The 19,234-nt window shown below is 37.8% G+C and overlaps 1 protein-coding gene across 1 annotated transcript in view; it reads right to left on the bottom strand.

The window, feature by feature from the left end:
* DDX10 (DEAD-box helicase 10) overlaps positions 1 to 19,234 on the bottom strand; it is a 192,195-nt gene that overhangs the window by 134,923 nt on the left and 38,038 nt on the right. Inside the window, exons 11-13 of the mRNA XM_037377027.1 lie at positions 17,010 to 17,097; positions 10,257 to 10,345; positions 1,708 to 2,158 (exon numbers count right to left, since the gene is read on the bottom strand). Of these exons, the coding sequence (XP_037232924.1) occupies positions 1,708 to 2,158; positions 10,257 to 10,345; positions 17,010 to 17,097 (628 nt within the window). The remainder of the gene's footprint in view (positions 1 to 1,707; positions 2,159 to 10,256; positions 10,346 to 17,009; positions 17,098 to 19,234) is intronic.

Genomic DNA, 19,234 nt, shown 5'->3' with positions numbered 1-19,234 from the left:
CACACTTGCACGCCAAGTACAAACCACTAGTACAAACCACTAACCCTCACTGCAGTTTTATTAACACTGAAACACAAAAAATAATGTCTGACTTGCCTGAGCATACACTAACTTATAAACGTTTAATGCTGGAAAAATGTTAAAAGGTTACCCAGCAAGGTTCCAAATTATTTTCTAAATCACTAGTACTTTCAATAAAATTTCTTTTGTTCATTCTTTTACATCAAGTTTCTCCTTTTACCATTTCCTGAACAAAACTTCCCAGTTCACTTTCCAACAAACAAAAGCAACATGAAATTGCCTGTCTATTTCAGAATGAAAAATTGTGGGAGCAATATGACAGCTGTGAGAACACCATTCTTTTAACTAAGGCAGAAATCTTTCGCTCCACTTTGCTTTCAAAGGAGCAATTTCTTTTCTACATGAAATTGAAATTTATTAACAAGTATAAGCCGCAGCCAGGCAGTGGCTGTGCCAGGGCAGGGCAGCTCAGGCTTAGAATAACAGGAACAGAAAGGTAATTCCAGGAGCATCCTCCTCCCTGTTCTCAGACAAGATGGCACTTGTGGCAGCCTCCTCATAGTAAAGGAAAGAGTGCAGACAGTTACTCTTCAACTGCACATCTTCGACAAAGTTACCTGATAAAGCTAGTTTATATGCTTCACTAAATACTCAAGGAAAGATGCTGCTTATAAATGCAGTTAGTGGGCTGAATAGCCCAAGTTCATGACAAGTGCCCTGTGCTGTTAAATAACAGCACAGAAAAAAAAAGATTTAAAATACCAGTTGGAAAAATAAATATTTTGCTTAACAGGAGGCTCCCCTTGCATGCATATAAGATCAGAAAAACATCTTGCTGAACCAGATGGCTATTTCACTTGGATCCCTTTACTACAGAAATACATGATATGTAATGCTAGATAGTAAAGGATACACAAAAAATTCACAATATGCACATTACCAAATCTGTTTTATAGAAATAACAACGCAAAAAAAAAAAGAAAAAGAAAACAAACCCAAAACCATCCTTACTGTAACACTGTATTTAAAGATTAAATGAAAGCAATATTTCTCAGAACACCAAGGACATAGAAAACTTGAATTATAAAGCTACTCGCCAAGGAAATGAAAGATCTACATAAATACTTTTAATAAGCCTTTAGAACCATGCTTACAAGAAGTGCATGCTGGCTCTCTTTGATACTGGCTCAATTCCTAATAGTAAAGATCCTGTTGACAGTAAAAATCACGGTTTGAAGGTTACATTATTGTAAAGATCATTTAATGATTTGTATCGGGAAGTGGCCCATCATATATTGCAGTTTGGTTCCCATGAACTGTGCTATGAACTGTGGCACAGCATCAAAATTATGACTGAACGTGGCAGCTATTTAAAGAGATACAAGCAAATTAGTAAGTGATAAGAATTAAAACCATCAACATTTCCCAGGTATCCAAATCATGTTATTGAAAAACTAAAGTGACTACAAGGATATTTTTTATGCAAATACAAAATGATAAAAGCCTAAGTCACACCACTTATCTTTTGGGAGCAATTCTGACCTCTGATACATATGGACAACACATCTGACTTCAAGCGAGTATTCTGCTAGGAGCAGAATGTTGTCTTTTCTCCTCCTCCTTACTTGGAGCATGTCCAATACAAAATCATTAAGATTCACAAGCCTTACTGTAAAGTGCACTTACCTGTTCTGGATTATCTTTAGCTTCCACACCAAAAACATTCCGTTGTTTCACTGTCAGCAAATCAATATCTTCAGCGTCATCGTCATCATCTTCAAAGGACTGCACAGAGGCTGGGTTTAGTACCCTACTTGGTACAGGAACTTCTTTTTCTTCCTCCTTAGATACTTCTTTTGATTCATCCTCAGACTCACTCTCTTCAGCACCTTCACTGGCAGCAGAACATTCTTCAGTTTCTTTCCTTCTCTCCTTTTCCTTTGTTCTGTTAACAGACAACCTTCCACTGAAATTAGTTCTGCATTTCTCCACTCCTTCCTCATTTATCGAGAGGGCATTTTTATTTTGCTCTGTCTCCTTCAAGTGATCTGTCCCATCAGCTGCCTCACTTGCACATAGCTGTTTCTGAACTTTTTGAAGAAATCTCACACGAGGTGCCATTGCAAGACCCAGTGATCTAAAGCATGGAATTAAACAAATTAATTAATCTGAAAGGTAGATACACAAAATTTGACTACATTAGAAGCCCTCATTGATGGCTCAAGTGATTCAATTTTAATTATGGTAATTCATATTGATACATTTTGACCAACATATTTACAAAACAGTATTTGGGCTAAAACAGGACAATCTAGCTTGAAAAATACAAGCAAACACTGGGAGAGGAAGGAAGATGAAATAACTGAGAACTCTCAAGAAGAGTTACAAATTCTCCCAGGAAAGAAAGCAAACAAAGAACCTGAAAAAGCTCTCGAGAAGAGCAAATTATCTATGATACACAGTAATATATGGTGGAAGAAACACCAATGTAATTTGGTATTGCAGATACACAGGTGTCATGTCAAGGACCGAGAGAGCACTCACCTCTTTCAGAGAGCCCTTCACTGCTAGAAGTGCACCCAGAACATGACCCTCACCATCTCACAGTGATGGAGTGACTAAATGCAGAAAAAGCTAAGGAAAAGATGTTTCTCCCTTAAAGGAAATCTCACCTGTCTACATCCCTCTACAGCAAGGCTTTACCTTCATGGCATATGGAACTAGCAGCGCGAACAACACTATTATTTCACCCATTTATTCATGACAATTCAGTTATATTAATACTTTATACATGAAGGGCCAAAAATTAGCCAAAAAGCAAAAATGTATAGCAACAATACTGGATGCAGATACTCTGTCTCCAACAGATCATTTGATTTCAGTAAACGTTGTAATTGCCCACTATTATTACACCTGACCAAATCCAAATTTAAAAAAGCAACACTTAAGTCTCTTTCAGAGTTCATGAGCCTTCTCATTAGGTGAATAAAAAATGTGGGGGGACACAGGTACTGTGCAAGGAACACACAGAGACCACAGCTATATTTAAAAATACACAATACAGAACTGATGGTGTTTGTAATACTCAGAGGCTGTACATATACTTAACAAAGGAGTATTTAACAAACTAAAATGGCTACATATACACACATGCTCACACACGTAGAAAAGACTAGTCTCTTTCGATGCAGATTATGCACAGTTATACACCACCTCTCCTCTCAATGCTGCTCATATAGACAGCATTATGTCTTACCTTTACAACACTGCTCTGAATAAAGAAACGTGAGTTATGTCACAGAGGAAAAATAAAATCTATGCTTCCTGGTGGAAATGTCATTAGAAACAATCCATCAAGCATCCAAACAGTATGGCAGAGCAGCAAAAGTGGACTCTAGGCCCCAGAAAGCCTTGAACTGTTAATGGTAGCCAGTGGAACTGAGCAATCAGCAGGAAAGGCACCCTGCTTAAATAACAAACAAACAACTCAAAGGCAACCACACCTGTGATTAAACAGGGCAGTTTTGGTACTGGCCACAGGTTAAAACACTGAAAAGTGGACATGCACCAAAAAGCAGCCCACACTGTTAGGATGAGGAACAAGTTTTTCAATTACTAAAGTCTTAATTTTAACGTAAAGTTAATTTGTTCAAGTATTTCTGACAAGCAATTAACAGCAATAATAAAGCAAATAGATTTTTATATCAAAGGAAGGTTTTGTCCAGTGTATTTTGCACAGTTACTGACAGTGCACTATTGAGAGGATAACACAATGCATTTGGGAACTGGAATTAGAGCAACCAGCAATCTTAAACTTGTTTCAGTGTTCAACAACTAACAGTAATTACCTTTGCAATGAAACTAAGCGTTAAAGTTTGGCCTATTGACTAACTGGAACAAAAACAGTCAAACAAAGCAGATGTCATGCTTCACTGCAGCAGCTGGAGGAGATTCAAACCTGGAATTGGGCCTTAGCACCAGACACAGTAAAACACATATAAAGAGATTGCTGTGATGTCAATGAATGTGCAATCTCTTCAGCAAGGCGATCGAAGTAGCAGAAAAAATCCTTTGCAAGAGAAACACTTTATTGCTTTTCGAGATTTCACAACATTATTCTACACAAAGTATTGCTGACAGCTGTTGACAAAGTACTGCAAGCAGCAGTAGTACTGTATGGCAACTACACAATCTGTGCTCACTTCTCTTTCTCATGCAGACAGACACAATGTACACAGGGTTGCAAATACAAAATCCCACCTGCCAGACTGCTGTTCTGCACTGTCATCTTATTTTAATAACAGCGTAAAATTAATTACCATTTAAGTGTTGGCCAATTTTTCTAACACTGCTTAGCAAACCTACCAAGACCAGTGCTATCAGAATTCAAATGACATATGAACCAGAAGAATACCACCTGCAGACTTGGGGAGGGAAGATGTTAAGATCAAATTTGCCGAGAAAGTAATAGTAGATAAGCTTAAAGGAAGCTGCGTACAAACCAACCCCAAATACTCTTGATTACCTATCTTCTCAAAGAAATGTCAGCATTCTGCCTCTTTTCCAGAGTATATTCCAACCAGCGAAAAATCTGGGACAAACACATTCCACTACTGCTAAAATTTCTTCATATTGTAAGATTTGACAGTTTCTTTAGAATTCATTTCTTAACCATTTGCCAGATCTAAAGTTCAGTCATACTAAAAAAAAAACAACCACAAAACAAAACAGAATACACGAACCAGCTTTTCTTTCCATCAACTAGAAAGGACAAGACTTGTTTTCATTGATTCCATTAGATGCTACTCAGATCACAATCCTATTCCAACTGAGTTACAGCTATTCTTTGATTTTAGTCCTGGCATTTCATACACTCTTCTGGAATAAAAGTATGCAAGGTTTTCTCATAAAGACAGACAAAAAAAGCAGGTAAGCTATTTAGTGAGATTTCATAAATTCTAAGGCAGAACAGTAAAAACATGCTAACAGCACACTGCAGTCCTCAGCTGACAAACCAAGAAACAATCCTGTTTCATATTTTGGTGTGAAATACAATGATTTCTTGGAAGAAAGCTCTTACAGAAAGACATTTTAAATCAGCTTCTAAAAGCAATACTAAAACCAAAGGATTCTTTTGCTGCTATAAATGGAAGTACAGCCGACTGTTCTATTCATCAACAGAAACTAAGATGGCCATATATCATCATTCCCTAACAACGGTCAGGGAATTCATAGAAGTAACTGAACAAAACCCCTACAATGCTCAGATACCTCCCCTTCAATTCAAAGCAAGTTGACAAAGATTTTCAGGAAATAAGGTAAAAGAGTAAAACTCCAAAGAAAGAACATTGTATGGCTTCAAAAACAATACCACTTTTGTTTGCTATTTAATAAGGAAAATCAAACTTAGCAAATGTTTTTTAAAATTCATTCAAATGAATGGTGTAACAGACTTAAAACACTGCCTTTTCTGAGGTTTGTTAATTATGCTTATACAAATATCTTGAGTATGTTTACATTAATACAGTAACCTCACTATGCCTCTATTTGGTTTGGGTAAAAAGCTGGGCATCTCTCAACTCTTTAAAAAGACAGAATCTTAGACACTCAGTGCAAAATCTGTCCTTGCACAAAACAAGTAACAGAAAATTTAAGACCAGTATAATCTTTTAATTTTTAAGTGTCACAGAAGTTCCTAATATGCACCTACAAGATTTCCAGTCCTTTTTGAAATATAAGCCCATTCTAAAGAATGTGAAGGTCACTTCTGCAGAACTGCTGTACAACAATTTTGTACAAGTTAGTGCTTCACTCTAATACTAAAGCTACTACATTTACTAAATAGATTAGACATATTCCATTAGTGAACTTCTCCAGAATGATTTGAACATATAAAAAGCACAGTGATTTCTTTTACTATAGAACAGGTACAGACAAAGATTTAAAATAGCCTGAAAAAGGTTAAATAATCCCAGAAGCTATATCAAGAGAAGAAATGTGGTATTACTTGCCTTGCAATATATGCTACATCTACATTTAACATTTAAAATGTTTGCAGAAGACAGGATGAGCAACCATTTGAAAACAGCAGAGAGCAAATCAACTGAAGTGACACAAATCTGAATCAACAGGCTTTCCAAATGGTCTGATTAATAACCAAAATGAACAGAGAATTTGCTTTTGCTGTGTTGTTTACTTTACTAGCCAGTTTTATCCCTTCCACGGTAAAGAGCTCAAATGCACGGTACTCTACTAATAATAAGGAGGGACAAGCTAATCAAGGGTTTATGGGTCTAGATCAAAGAGAAGCCCAACAAAGAGAATGTCATGGTTTTGGAATCCAATCACTTAGAAGACCAAGGTGTAGCCACCTTTACAAAAATAACAGAAGCCCCCACGTTGCAGTTACAGACCCTGGTGGTGCTCTTGGTACCTGAGCCACCCCGACACCTGCTCAAAGGGCAACACAGCAGAGCACAAACAACAGAGATTTCCAGAGTGCATTAAAGACCGTTTCTCCAAGTTAGCTGGAACATCAACTCCAAGAGGCACTCTATTGGAACTGCTACTCATGCATATGCAAGTACATTTACTTCTAAGGTGAGTGAAGGTCAATAGCAGGCTTGGCTGCAAAATGAGAAAAGGTAGTTCAAGATCCTAGAAGAAACTAGGATGATGACTAAAAGCATAATGACCCTGGACCTTGAGAGAGGAGACTGCAGCTTATTCAGAGATCTGTATAGCAGGATAAGAAAGCTCAGGAGCTCACAGAAATAGTTACAGAAAACTTGGAAAGGGATGGCTGGATCTCCAAGTGGATGAGAGGGAGTTGCATGAGAAATGCCTGAACCCTACACGTCGCTGGGGGGTATATTGAGGTCTGTGTGAGACTGAGATTAACCAGGTAACAGCATGAGAAATACTTTCTGTTAGAAGACTGGAAACCGTAGAAGAATGAAGCTGGGTTAATTATCATTGATAATATACAGCTGTGGGCTGGCTTCAGGGGCGGCGGGTTGGCTGATGTAGATAAGGTGCAGCTGTGGCTGGTTCTGTTAAGGGGTTGAGAGCCAATGAAGGGAGAGCAGCCCAGGAAGAAGCTGAGAGAGGAGGAGAAGGCAGCAGAGGGACTGGCATGAAGAGTATGCTGGTATGAGATGGTAAAAGACCTTGTTGCAGCTTGATAGTTTGGAGAGTCTGCGACAGGAAACAACTGAGAAAAAGCAACTGGGGCAGGTTTTTTAGTTGGAAGGAAACTAGGGTGTAGAAGTGCAAGGGCAGCAAGAAGGAGAGCCAAGAACTTGCAAATGAATGATGAGATGTGCAAACCCTGTGATGGGCGCTGCCTGGGGGACATGATGGGCAGCCCTGTACTTACTCATGGCAGCAAGAACAAGATAACCTCTGCCCTGACCACGCAGTAAGGGTCACGCCAACAACCATAGCCAGGGGGACCCGGGTGAGTGCATTGAGTGCTTTCTCTGGTCAGTGAGAAGACAGATCAATCATGTATCCTGGTATCACCCATTTCAGACTGTTGCTTTGTAACACTGATCTGTAAGCCATACTTGCAAAATTAGCTAGATACTATATTGTATCTATCAGGTACTTCTCAGAACTTGGCTTCAGCCTGCTTTATTTATTCTTCTACGTACCAATACATGAATAGACAGAGAAAACTATGCTGCATTCCTCCTGGAAGACATGACAAATTTCACAAAGGAAATTGCCTTCCTTGGCAGTCCCTTCAAGCTGTGACTAACCTGTCCATTCAGCACACTCACCTGTTAAGATCTGCTCCTGGAGACTGATATATATATATATATATATATATATAATTTTTTTTCAGATCTAACAAAATGAAATATCTTACTTCCCAGGCACTTTAAATCCCTGCCTCCTCTTCACCTTGTCTCCTATTCAGAAGGCCAGACTAATTAGTTATTCCTTTCCACCCTGTTGTTTGTTTACATTCTCTTATGCTTTCAAAGCTGTCCTTTGCAATGAAAAGACAAATTTCTCTTTTATGCAAACATCAAGGTTCTCCCTCACCAAACTTAAATGCTGCCTATGTTAACACAAGGCCTGTGCAAGTCCTCCCCCAGCAAATTATTCTTGATAGCAATTTGTAATGACAGGATACTGGAGAGAATAGTAATGTACCATAGCTGAAAGGTGACCAATCTCTAGAATACATGTGTGTATAAACGCACACATACTTTGTTTTATATATAGTTTTCTAGATCTAAGACTTTTATATAATGTAAGAATAATTTTATATAATATAGAAAAATCTGAAAGACTACTGTTTTTCTGCAGACGCAATCAAACAGAGCTTAAGAGAATCTCAGTGCACAGATGTACCAGAAGAGAGAGCAACAGAGAAAGTGGGCAAACAGCCTGACAGACTGAAATGCAAACCTGACAGGGGCATCAAGCAGCCTATTTTCTCTGCAGGATTTTTAGCGGAGTAACATCTATCAAGCTAGCAGTAAATCTCCACAGAAAGGCTGAAATACTTTTCAGAGCATACATGCAGACACTGAAGGGAAGAAAGGATTCTCATTCTAGGTTTTGCTATGAGCTTTGTGCACAGAACCTAAACCAAGGTTGCTTCTGAATGCAGAATTCAAACATAACAGACTCTGAGGTCCTTTCAGATAAATTTAGCTGACTGATCCACTGTATCAGTGGATGTGCACTGAATTGAAAGCCAGAGGACTGTGAGGTGTATTTATGTAGACTATCAGTCTGGAGAGCAGGGAAGAAGAGTGCCAACAAACTGTTCATTTAGAGCAGAATCTCCAAATTACCTCCCAGATTTATTATCTTCTGACTCTTTGATTACGCTTCCATATATTTCAGAGTCTTGACTAAACCCTCCTACTCTCTCCAAACAACTGTCTGGTTTCTTCCATTTTAATACAGCAATGACTTATTGGTAACTTTGCAATGCTGTGATTAGAATTTATTTTGATGAAGGACCAAATCCTGGCACAGAGGCCTGAGAAGAACAGAACTGTAGACTACTCTGTCCACATCAGTATCAGATACTAGATGATACACCATGCTGAAATCCAAAAAGAGGCACTGGGATTCTGAAAATTCAGCATTACCACCATCTTTCAGTTGCTTTCTTAAACACTGGTTACATTTGTGTGGTCATCCCTCTTAGCCCTAATCTTCTGCCACTTAAAATTATCATAGTAAGGCCTATAATAAGGATTTAATGATGTTGACAAATCACACAGGTGAAGGGTCAGGCAATGCATGTAGTGAATTTTTTTCAAGTTTCTGCTAGTTCTCCTTTTTAAAAATTTCTCAGTCCATAAAGTAAGAAGGCATCTTTTATAATAGGCTGATGTACCTTAAAAAACAATTGTGTTAATTGCAGCACAGCACAGGAAGACCAGGTGTTCCACAGTCTAGCAATTTGTCACATTTCAGTTCATTATGCCATGTGCTGACAAGTTTGAAGAATTAAGTATTCTCTGTATGAAATCCCAGAGACATAAAATTAATTTACCATGCACCTCTGAGCACCTTTCTGCTCCCTTCTGACTACCCTATTGTCCCATGAGACTATTTGAAAACTTCACATCTTAAAACAATCTCAGGTGGTTGTCATCTATAAAGTCAACCTGTCAAAATTAATTTCCCTCCCATACAAAATGTGGAATGGTTCACATATGTACAAAAAAGACATAGTAAAATAGATGCTATTCAGTTCAGTGCAGATCTGTACCAACCACACTGAACCTTCTGAAAAGTAATTTACCTCCAAGGAGCAATGTCCCAATCACACTCAAAATGAGACTGCAATATATCGTCTTTAGATACCCCAATTTATTTTTAAATATTACAGTTTAAGAGGCTGACATTTAGCTATGAGTCTGAAGGGTGAATCGGGGGGGGGGGGGGGGGGGGGGGGGGCGGGCAGGGACGACACGGAAAGAAACCATACCTATTGTTCTCTATCCTTTTATTTCACAAGTTTTGTCTTCCACCATATATAGCAAATGTACCTTCTGCTGTAAAAGTTATTTCTCTCTGTAGACATGTATTGGTTTTACACTTAAATTCTAGTTAGAAAGTCCTGGAAAGTATGCAAAAAGCACAGCATAAATATGAAAGTCTAAATACATTACAATATAGTCCAATTTTGTGTGTTAACGTCATCAAAATGGCTATTTAAAGCTATCATAATTTTCACTTTCCAAGTTGATCATACTTACAGGGCATATTCTGCTAGAGGCAATTTGAAAACATCAAATACTTCCTTATTCTTCATTAAGTAAACTGAGCGCAAGTAGGATACAAAACACTGAAAGAAAAATAAAAGTGTTTAACTAAAAAAGAAACCATGCAATTACCAACATATGAAACTAACATTATACTTTTGCTCTAAATACAAAACAAAATTTCACTATTAAGTGGTCTAACACCGATTTCAGACTGAAATTCTTTTACACAATACCCACCAGCCAAAATTTATCAGTACTACAGAAGTGATGCAACTTTAAGTATTGAAATATTTCATTAAATGCACATTAATTGGCTGAATTTCTCAACAGTGCCATGTTCAAATTTGTGAGAAGGAAACATCACAGATTTAATGTTTTATTTCTCCCAGCTCTTCTCAGTGTTGTTATGCTATTCTGATACCTGAATCGGGTGGACAGACTGTTGCTATCAGTCTGAGATGTCTTGACTTAACCTTAGCTACTAACAGAAAGTGATTCAACTCAATGTAGTTGCCTTTCACCGTGGCCCAAAATAATTCATATTACCTTGCACCTGCCACCAGCTTATCACGTACACAACTATGAGTCAATGAATGCAACTCAGGTGACCAACATAAATTCACTATACAGCATTTATTAAGACCAGTTCAAGGTCGAAGTTTCAATTAATCCTAGACTTTCATCAAGAAAACTGGAAGCACTGAGTAACAGAATAGCTTTATCTTGTGTTGCATTTTCAATCCATTCTTCCCAAATGGAAATAGTCTTATTTTCCTCATGTTTCTCTTACATAGTTTACTTTTGCCTATCAGCAGCAGCATAAGTACTGGAATAGTCTAAGTATCAGAAAAGATGCTCGGATTTCTGTTGCTTGTAACCTAATTTCTAACATATGCCAAAACTCCTATCTACAAGGCTTAAATCAGCAAACACAAGAAACAACAGCAAATCAGGCTCACAGGGTTATATTTAAGCATACTATAATCACACCCTTGTTCCACTATATACAGGCACCTGTCAGAGAAAATTATTTTATTAATAATTCATCTGGAATTAAAAAAAATAATAATAAATCTACTTCTTGTTAACCTGAGACAGGGGAGGAAAAGACCCAACAGTTAGAAGCATCAATCTCATGGGGATTCTGTAAATGCTTATAAGAAAAAAAAATTTCCAAAGGTGCTTAATATACTGTCTCATATTTCTTTTCAATGTCATAGTCAGACTTTGCCCCTTGGCAAACTGAAATAAAAACTATTAATTGTAAGATATGTTGAGCTGGGAGTTACATTTCCCAAGCTGCCCAACGCTGCGTTACAGAGGTAAATTTTCACTTCCTCATTTTTCCAAATGTTAAATTTTTCAGTAAAGTTTCCTGTCCAGATTATGTCTTCAATTAATTTCAGCAGGGGAAGGTGCTAGCACAATCTATTCAGCTGCTACAAAGAATGACATGTGGAATAAAACCCTTGCTTGCTCACATTAAATTATTAATACTTTAACGAAGATAACTAGTCCCCTTTAGGAAAAGACTTCAAATTTGACAGATCTCATTAATCTATTGCTGTCTAGCAAGCAGTGATGAAAATAAATAACAGAACCTCTTGTCTGTTGTGACAGATCAAAAAAAGCAAGTTAGCACAAGAAATATCTTTTTTTTTCTGTGAATGAGAGCTGCAGATATGAAGATCTGTATGAGTCACTGCATGCCAACAACCTGCTGGATAATCTACAGTCATCCATTTACTTTACTAGTATATCTTTTGTACATATGGTCTAGAAATTAGTAAGTGATAGATAAGGGGCAGACAGAACACACCTTTTGCACATGCATCAAGCTCTACAATAACTAAGAATGAACCACCAGACAAATGCCAGATGTTCTAACTCACACCTATCAGCTGTCAACAGGGTTCAGGCCACTGAGACTCAAAAAAAATTTTCAAGTTTGTCATGGACTGTATGCAGAATGGTATTGCTCTGTGTTCAAAGAAATGGACATCTAATTAAGGTAAGAGGCTCCAAAGATCTTTCAATAGTAATATTTTGATGATTAAACTCTTCAGCTGATCTCACTCTCTGTTATTTCAGGCATTGTGAACACTTCCAGCAAAAGATATTCCCTGCTCCAAGAGCTTACACGAGGTAAACTGGCTTACAGCATAGATACTTTACAAGAAGAGAAATGAAGTACAGAAACAGCAAAGTACTACTTTGATTTTGATTTGGTTTCAGTACCTCCACTACAACCTCATGCTAAAATACTGTCATCTCTCTTGGATTTTACTTAATTCTCCTAAGACTTGTTCATTCTGTGCACACACACTGGACAGCTGAGGGAGAGCAAATTCAGTCTGAACTTTTTTCCTACTTTTTTATTAATTGCTGTTGTCTACTGCTACTTTTGCTGTTTTGATATCACTTGCAATGTTGGGGTTTTTTTAATAACTGAACATTACAAAAATACTATATGAATTAACTTATAATGGAAAAATGTTATGGTTGGGCATCAGAAATATATTACAGCTCAATTACAATAGTAGCTAAAGGCCCCCAAAACCACCTGAGATTACTGTACAAGTACTAGAAATATGCAAGGCAAGAAGTACTATGCTCTACTAATTTGCTACATTTAAATTTTGATTTACTGATGTATTTCTTGGATAATGGTTTTAAAAGTTAAAACACACCAAATTCAATTTACATGCTGTTTTGACAGAATTCAGAGTAGCAGGGCATGACTAGAATCCCAGGCTGTAACACACTGCACGTCCCTCTGGGTGCAACAAAGAATTTAATGGACAGGCACCACTTCAGTGTCCCAGCACCCCCTACACAGTAACATTCAAATTAGCGAGAAAACCACATTCTTTCTTAAACTGTTTTTCAGAACTGGATGAACACGTATTAAATATTAAAATTACAAGAAATGCCAAAAGGCAGCATCAGTCCCTGAGAAGAACTGCAGAGGTTTCAAAGGAGCCCCAATCTGATTCACCCTCTCTTGCCAAGCAACAGCAGAGGAACCATGTCCTATCAAATGAACCATGGCGTTTCTTGAAGCAATTAATAATCAAGAATTTTCTTTTTGTTAAAAAAAGTAAAAGCATCTTGAAGTAAATCAACAAGCCTAGAGGACACAATCACTTAAACCTTATGCCTTCAACACAGTAAACTGCATCCCAGCTGAACTGTGCATAGCTGTGCTGTTTCACTGCTATCTGAACCATTCAGGTAGGGAATTTATTTCTTACAAATGTCAAGAATTTGGCAGCTCGCAACAGACAGACTAGACAGCACAACACTCGTGCCTTTGAGAAACCCAGCATTTCAGATAATATCCAAGGTCAGGATTTCATCTGCATTGCTTTTGTCATTTTATTCACATCGATATGTAAGACTACTGGGGCACATTTGCATAGCATATCTGAACACCCATACTTAAATCTTATTAAGACGGAGAACTTCTATGATAAACCACTTGCCCATACCTCAAGATTTTAAAGCACAACATACATATATATATACACACACACACACACAGACTGTCTGCAAGACAACACTGCACTGCTACCCATAAAGGAAAAATTGCAAAAAAAATGGCCTGTAAGGGTAATTAAATGGCAATTAAATCTTCCAAATTAATTTCATTTTTCATCTGTAACACCGACAGCCAGACTATGTTTGATTTTATTCTTGTGCTATTTTGAAACTTTATCATTATTTTCTTTTGCCCAATTCAGAATGATCTTTCTCTGACTTTTAAGAGATCTTAAAAAAATCAAAGCCAGAAACACAGAGGTTTATTAGTATTTTCATTTTAAGTAAGATGATGCCAGCTTCCTCCTACTCTCATCTTCCCGCAACCAGCTGCTCTGTCACTTCTGGTACAAACTGGTGTAACTGCAACTTCCTGTGGCAGTTGCAGATGATCATGTCACCAGTATGAATATGGCACCAGTACATCTGGCCTGTGCAGTGTCAGGATGAAGCTTACGCTGCCATTCCATGCACTACAAGTAATACTTTGTGCTCTACAAAAACCTGGGATACCTAAACGCAAGGAATAGTTTCAAAAAGTAGTTCCTCGAACATTGCCTTAAGACATTTTATTCACAAAGCTCCCACTGACTTCCTCAGGCACTTTGATTTAAGACTCCCTGTTAGGAAATTAAGAATGACATTCCTCTGACGCAGTAAAGTGTCTCTGCTGCAGGTATCCAAGCTAGATCACCTCACAGGCTACCTTTGCAGTGCAAATAAAAACCCTTTGGGATGGATGAACGGCAGTTTAAGGTGTCTATATCAGGATGCCTCCTACAAGTGCTCGTTCCTCTCTCTCAGCTATAAATAAAAGCTCGGGAAGACTAGTGCACATAGGACATCTGAAGTTAGGTGAGATGAATCTCAAAGAGTTTTAAATATTGCAACTTGCCTCATTTTAGATCCCAGTTCAACAGAAAGGCTACAACTCTTAGTCTCTTTAAGCATTCATGATCTCCTTTTCATTTTAACCTACCATGCAAGTTTACCAGAATATCTCCAGGCACCACCAATCCCCAAAACAGCTCAGACAAATAGAAAGGTATTTACACTAATCCAGAGCTTCTGCAATCTTGTATTTCTCAGGCTTTGGTATTTCTGGATTTCTGACTATTTGGCCTTTGGAAGTGCTCTTTAGACCTGACCTATACGTATAACAAAAAATAATCTAAACATCTTATTATTCTTCCAATCATCTTGTTTACTTTCACCTCAATTTGAACTCCTGATCTTGCATAGTTTGAAAGACACTTGGTACAACTACAGAATTCACAGGCTCATGATTATTCACACGGTTCAAAAACAAACCAACCAACCAACCTCAGAAAACCAACACATCGCAGCACTTCAATAACACAAGTAGTCAGCTCTATCTCAAAGAGTTCATGGCCTAAAAATATTGTAAAACCAGGGAAAGGTCAGAAAACGTATCTAGTGGTGTTAAGAGGCAATGCAATGCCCAGAAATGTTTCACAGGCCATCTTGCATACAAACTGTCTTTTACAACCAGCTCATTCTAGTCCAGGAACCTTCTCAGCTATTTTAAGTTTTCCTACCTTCCCCAAACCTGCTAAAAATCTTGGTGAAATTCACATATAGTTCATGGAGTCTCCCAACACTGATCAGCACAGCAAAGAAATCCCATTCATAGTCCCATACACACATTTCCATCTTACCTGGAAGAGCTATTCTAAGCTATTTTGCCTCTCATTTAAATCCACGTGAAAGTTAAAACACTTTATTCCATGCATTGGATTTTACCACTGAGAAAGTACAAACTGTTGTATATATTCAGGAGATACAACAATAAAAATTGATAAAGAAAGTGGATACGCGAGGCCTTCACGGTTTCCTGTTTTTAACTTCTTAAGCCATGGAATGAGATCTGCTACTTTTCAGTAACTTATTATTATCATCATTATCATTATTTCAAAATGTTCTGTACCAGCTCCCCAGGAAAAGTCCCCTCAGGAAGAACTACCAACTTACCTATCCCCTCCAGCCAAAAGGGTTACTGAACTGAAAAGGGTACGTAGTCCTATTCTTCATCATGAACCAAGGATACATGACAAAAACAAAGATGTATTTGTACTAATTTAACAGCTTTATGCTTTACAGAATCACAGAATAGTTGAAGTTGAAAGGAACCTCCAGAGATCGTGCAGTCTAAACCCCTGCTCAAAGCAAGGTCAGCTAGAGCATGCTGCTCAGGAACACACCCAGTTTTTAATAACCAACGATGGAGATTGTGCAGCCTGTTCCAGTATTCAATCATGCTCACAATTTATTATTTTTTTCTTGGGTTTAAATGGAGGTTTTTTGTATATAAGTTTTTGCCCATCGCCTCCTCTCCTGTCACAGGGCACCACTCAGAAGACTCTAACTCAAGTCTAACACATACTTCTCTCCTAATAGACAAGATATTATAAGTGCTCAATCATCTCTGTGGTTCTTCATTGGTCTTGCCTCCTGTATGTCCATGTCTTTCTTGTACTGGAAGCCCAGAATCAAGCTTTGTGCTCCAGAAGTGTCTCACCAGGGCTGAGCAGAGGGGAAGGGAAGGACCACCTCCCTTGACCTGCCAGCAACACTCTACCTGATGACACTCAGAACACATTGGCCTTCTTTGCTGCAAAGACATGTCATTGGCTCATGTTCAGTCACGTTCACTATGCCAATTGCAGAAAAGGACTTGGGGCAATCAAAGTTGCTTTCCAGCCATTTGATCCCAGCCTGTACTGGTGTATGGAGCTCCTCCTCCCCAGGTTCAGATCTCAAACAGCTGGGAAAGACTCAAACAAAACAGTAAAAACCCTCAAACAGCTGAGAAGCAGTAACTACTAAAGCAAAAATTACTTTCATACCCAAGACTCTGAAGAAAATACACGCTCACCTATGTCTTAACTTTGGCAGCACAGCCACAGCCAGACAGGTGGCTCTTCAGCTATCAGCGTCATGTGCTCATCAGAGCCAGTGCTGAGCCTATATGAACTCACACAGGTTATAACAGGCATACTTACCACCAACTGCTAATACATAACTATTGTTTCTACTGATGCTGTGTTTTAAAGCTTAAAACTCAGAATAATTTAGCAGTTCCAAACACTGCTGCTAGGGCATACACGAGCAGGTCAGTTATTCCAGTAGCAGTTCTATTCAACTAGCATGCCTCAAAGGACTATACTGCAGCAGATGACTTACCCTTTGCGCTTTGTCTTTTAACTCCTGATCTTGAGCTAAGAAAGCTTGCATCCTCTTTTGGATGTCTGTAAGTTTTTCAGGATTAATTCTAATTAAAAAAAAAAAGAAGTTAGTTTTAATTATTAGAACATACAAAAATAAGCACCTAAAAAGTTCTCAAGAGTATCTTAATGTCTTTTGCCTTGCTTTAATATGCATAAAGTTATTACCACTGTGAAACAACTTAGAATGGAACCATATTAAGGATGAATTCTACACTCCTCAAACAATACAGAAAAGACAAATGGGAGCTCCGACTTTTTATCTAGAGAAGAGTTTTCAGTGAAGGTGGTGAAACTTCTTCCAATGAAAAGCCAAAAATTGGCAGTGAAAAACTTCCTGAATTTATAAAAATGCTGAAAAAAAACCCGGAAGCATAATGTATCCTAGTACTCACTGAGATAGCAGTCTTCATAAGGAAATTCTCAGCATTTTTGAAAGTTTAAATAAGATCCATTGCCCTGGGAATACTGACGTTTAAGTACTTCTTTCTTACAGCCAGATGAGCAAAAACACAGGACACTGAGATCAAAAAGATTTAAGAGCTCCTCAAGATATTGATCAGGTGAATAAAGAACCATGACTGTATTAGAGAAAATACCATTAAACCTAGTAAGAATCCTAGTAAGTTCTATCCCAGACTCTGGATTTTTACACTTATTCCAGTGAGCCCCATACTATTCCAGGTTTATTTGCCCAGATCTTTTCTTACCTACTTCTGGGTTTGATCTGCTAATACCACTTAAGTGTATCATACAACCTACCAAACATGGTAAGAGGTTACACCACAAGCAGAGGTCAAAAGAGATGCACAACTAGCAGATTTCTTAGTCTGTTTCTTGCTGCTGTGTGCCATGTCATCCCACACTGTACAACAAAACACAGCCTTTGCTAGAGTCAAGAAAAAAAAAAAAAAAAACGAACCACAGTCATGCTTCTTTAACATTGCAGTAAGTTTGTGTAAAAAACAGCTCTGATTAAAATACTAGGCAAGAAACATTTTACAGTCATTTTTTGTAACATAAGCCATTATGATCTTCTATTATTCTTACTAAATATGAAAGCAGCAATTAAGCAAGGGTTTGGAGAGTATTACCAAAGAATACTTTCATTTACAGACATCAAGCTTTATTCCCTCATCATTTCAATTTCTTATTGCTGTCAGATACAGCCAGTAGAAAACTCCAGTTTGCACACAAGAGCTATTTAGCTACAGTTTTAGTGAAAGATCAAAAAGCTGAGTTCCAGTTTCAAGCCAGCACACAATTTGCTCTGAAAGTGTAAAGACATAAGAAATAAAAGAAGAGGAATGAAAAATTCATGTGGGGGCCAAACTGACCAACAAGTCTTTGAAATGCAATGCAGGATGGAATGCACACAAGACACCAAAGACAGAAAAAGTAAATAAACAGAAGGCTCTTCTAGATTTTATTCTATAAAGCAAGATTGAGAAGGTAACAATAATAATATTTATGATCCTAATAAAGGAAAAATGGTAGAATAGCAAAATAAAAGCAATGGCTAGCTTAATACAAAATTGTAGAAAGTACAAACACAAAGCATGCTACCTCACTACAGAGGAAAGACAGGAGGAAGAGTAAAAAAACTGGATAGATGAAGTCAACATGTTTACAATGACCTGAAAAAAAAAGCTTGAAGTAGAACTGAGGACAAGTATAAAAACAATACAAACACACTGAGATAAAATAAGAATTGCAAGCACACAATGAGATAAAAAGAGTAAAGAAGGGATAGCATGAATAACAAAATAAAAGCAAACAAATAATAAAAAAGCATGAACACCAGTAGTGAGACAGCCCACAGAAGTGTTAGATTGCTGTTAAGTTATGGGAAAGCTACTAAGAGATGACCTCAAGACACTTAAATTAGCCAGTGTCTTTTTCCCCCTTGTCTTCACTCAATGTGGTAGCTGCAATCAAACAGCTAATAGCAGCCACATCACAGTCCAAGCTCACATCAGAATTGCAGGACAACAGGTACCTTGATAAATCAGCTAGGTCAAAAGAAATTTGCTGCATAGCAACTACAGAAAAAGTCAAAGCACAATGAGACATAGTTGTATCTATTCTTGATAACTCATCAGAGAAAGATAAAAATCTATGAGACAGGGCAGGTAAACATAGTGCTCATCTTCAAAAGAGACAAAAAAAGAAGTTAATAATGTA

This window comes from Falco rusticolus, chromosome 2, assembly GCF_015220075.1.
Source record: "Falco rusticolus isolate bFalRus1 chromosome 2, bFalRus1.pri, whole genome shotgun sequence".
NCBI classification, from domain to species: domain Eukaryota; kingdom Metazoa; phylum Chordata; class Aves; order Falconiformes; family Falconidae; genus Falco; species Falco rusticolus.
This window is presented reverse-complemented; position numbering and strand designations above follow the sequence as displayed.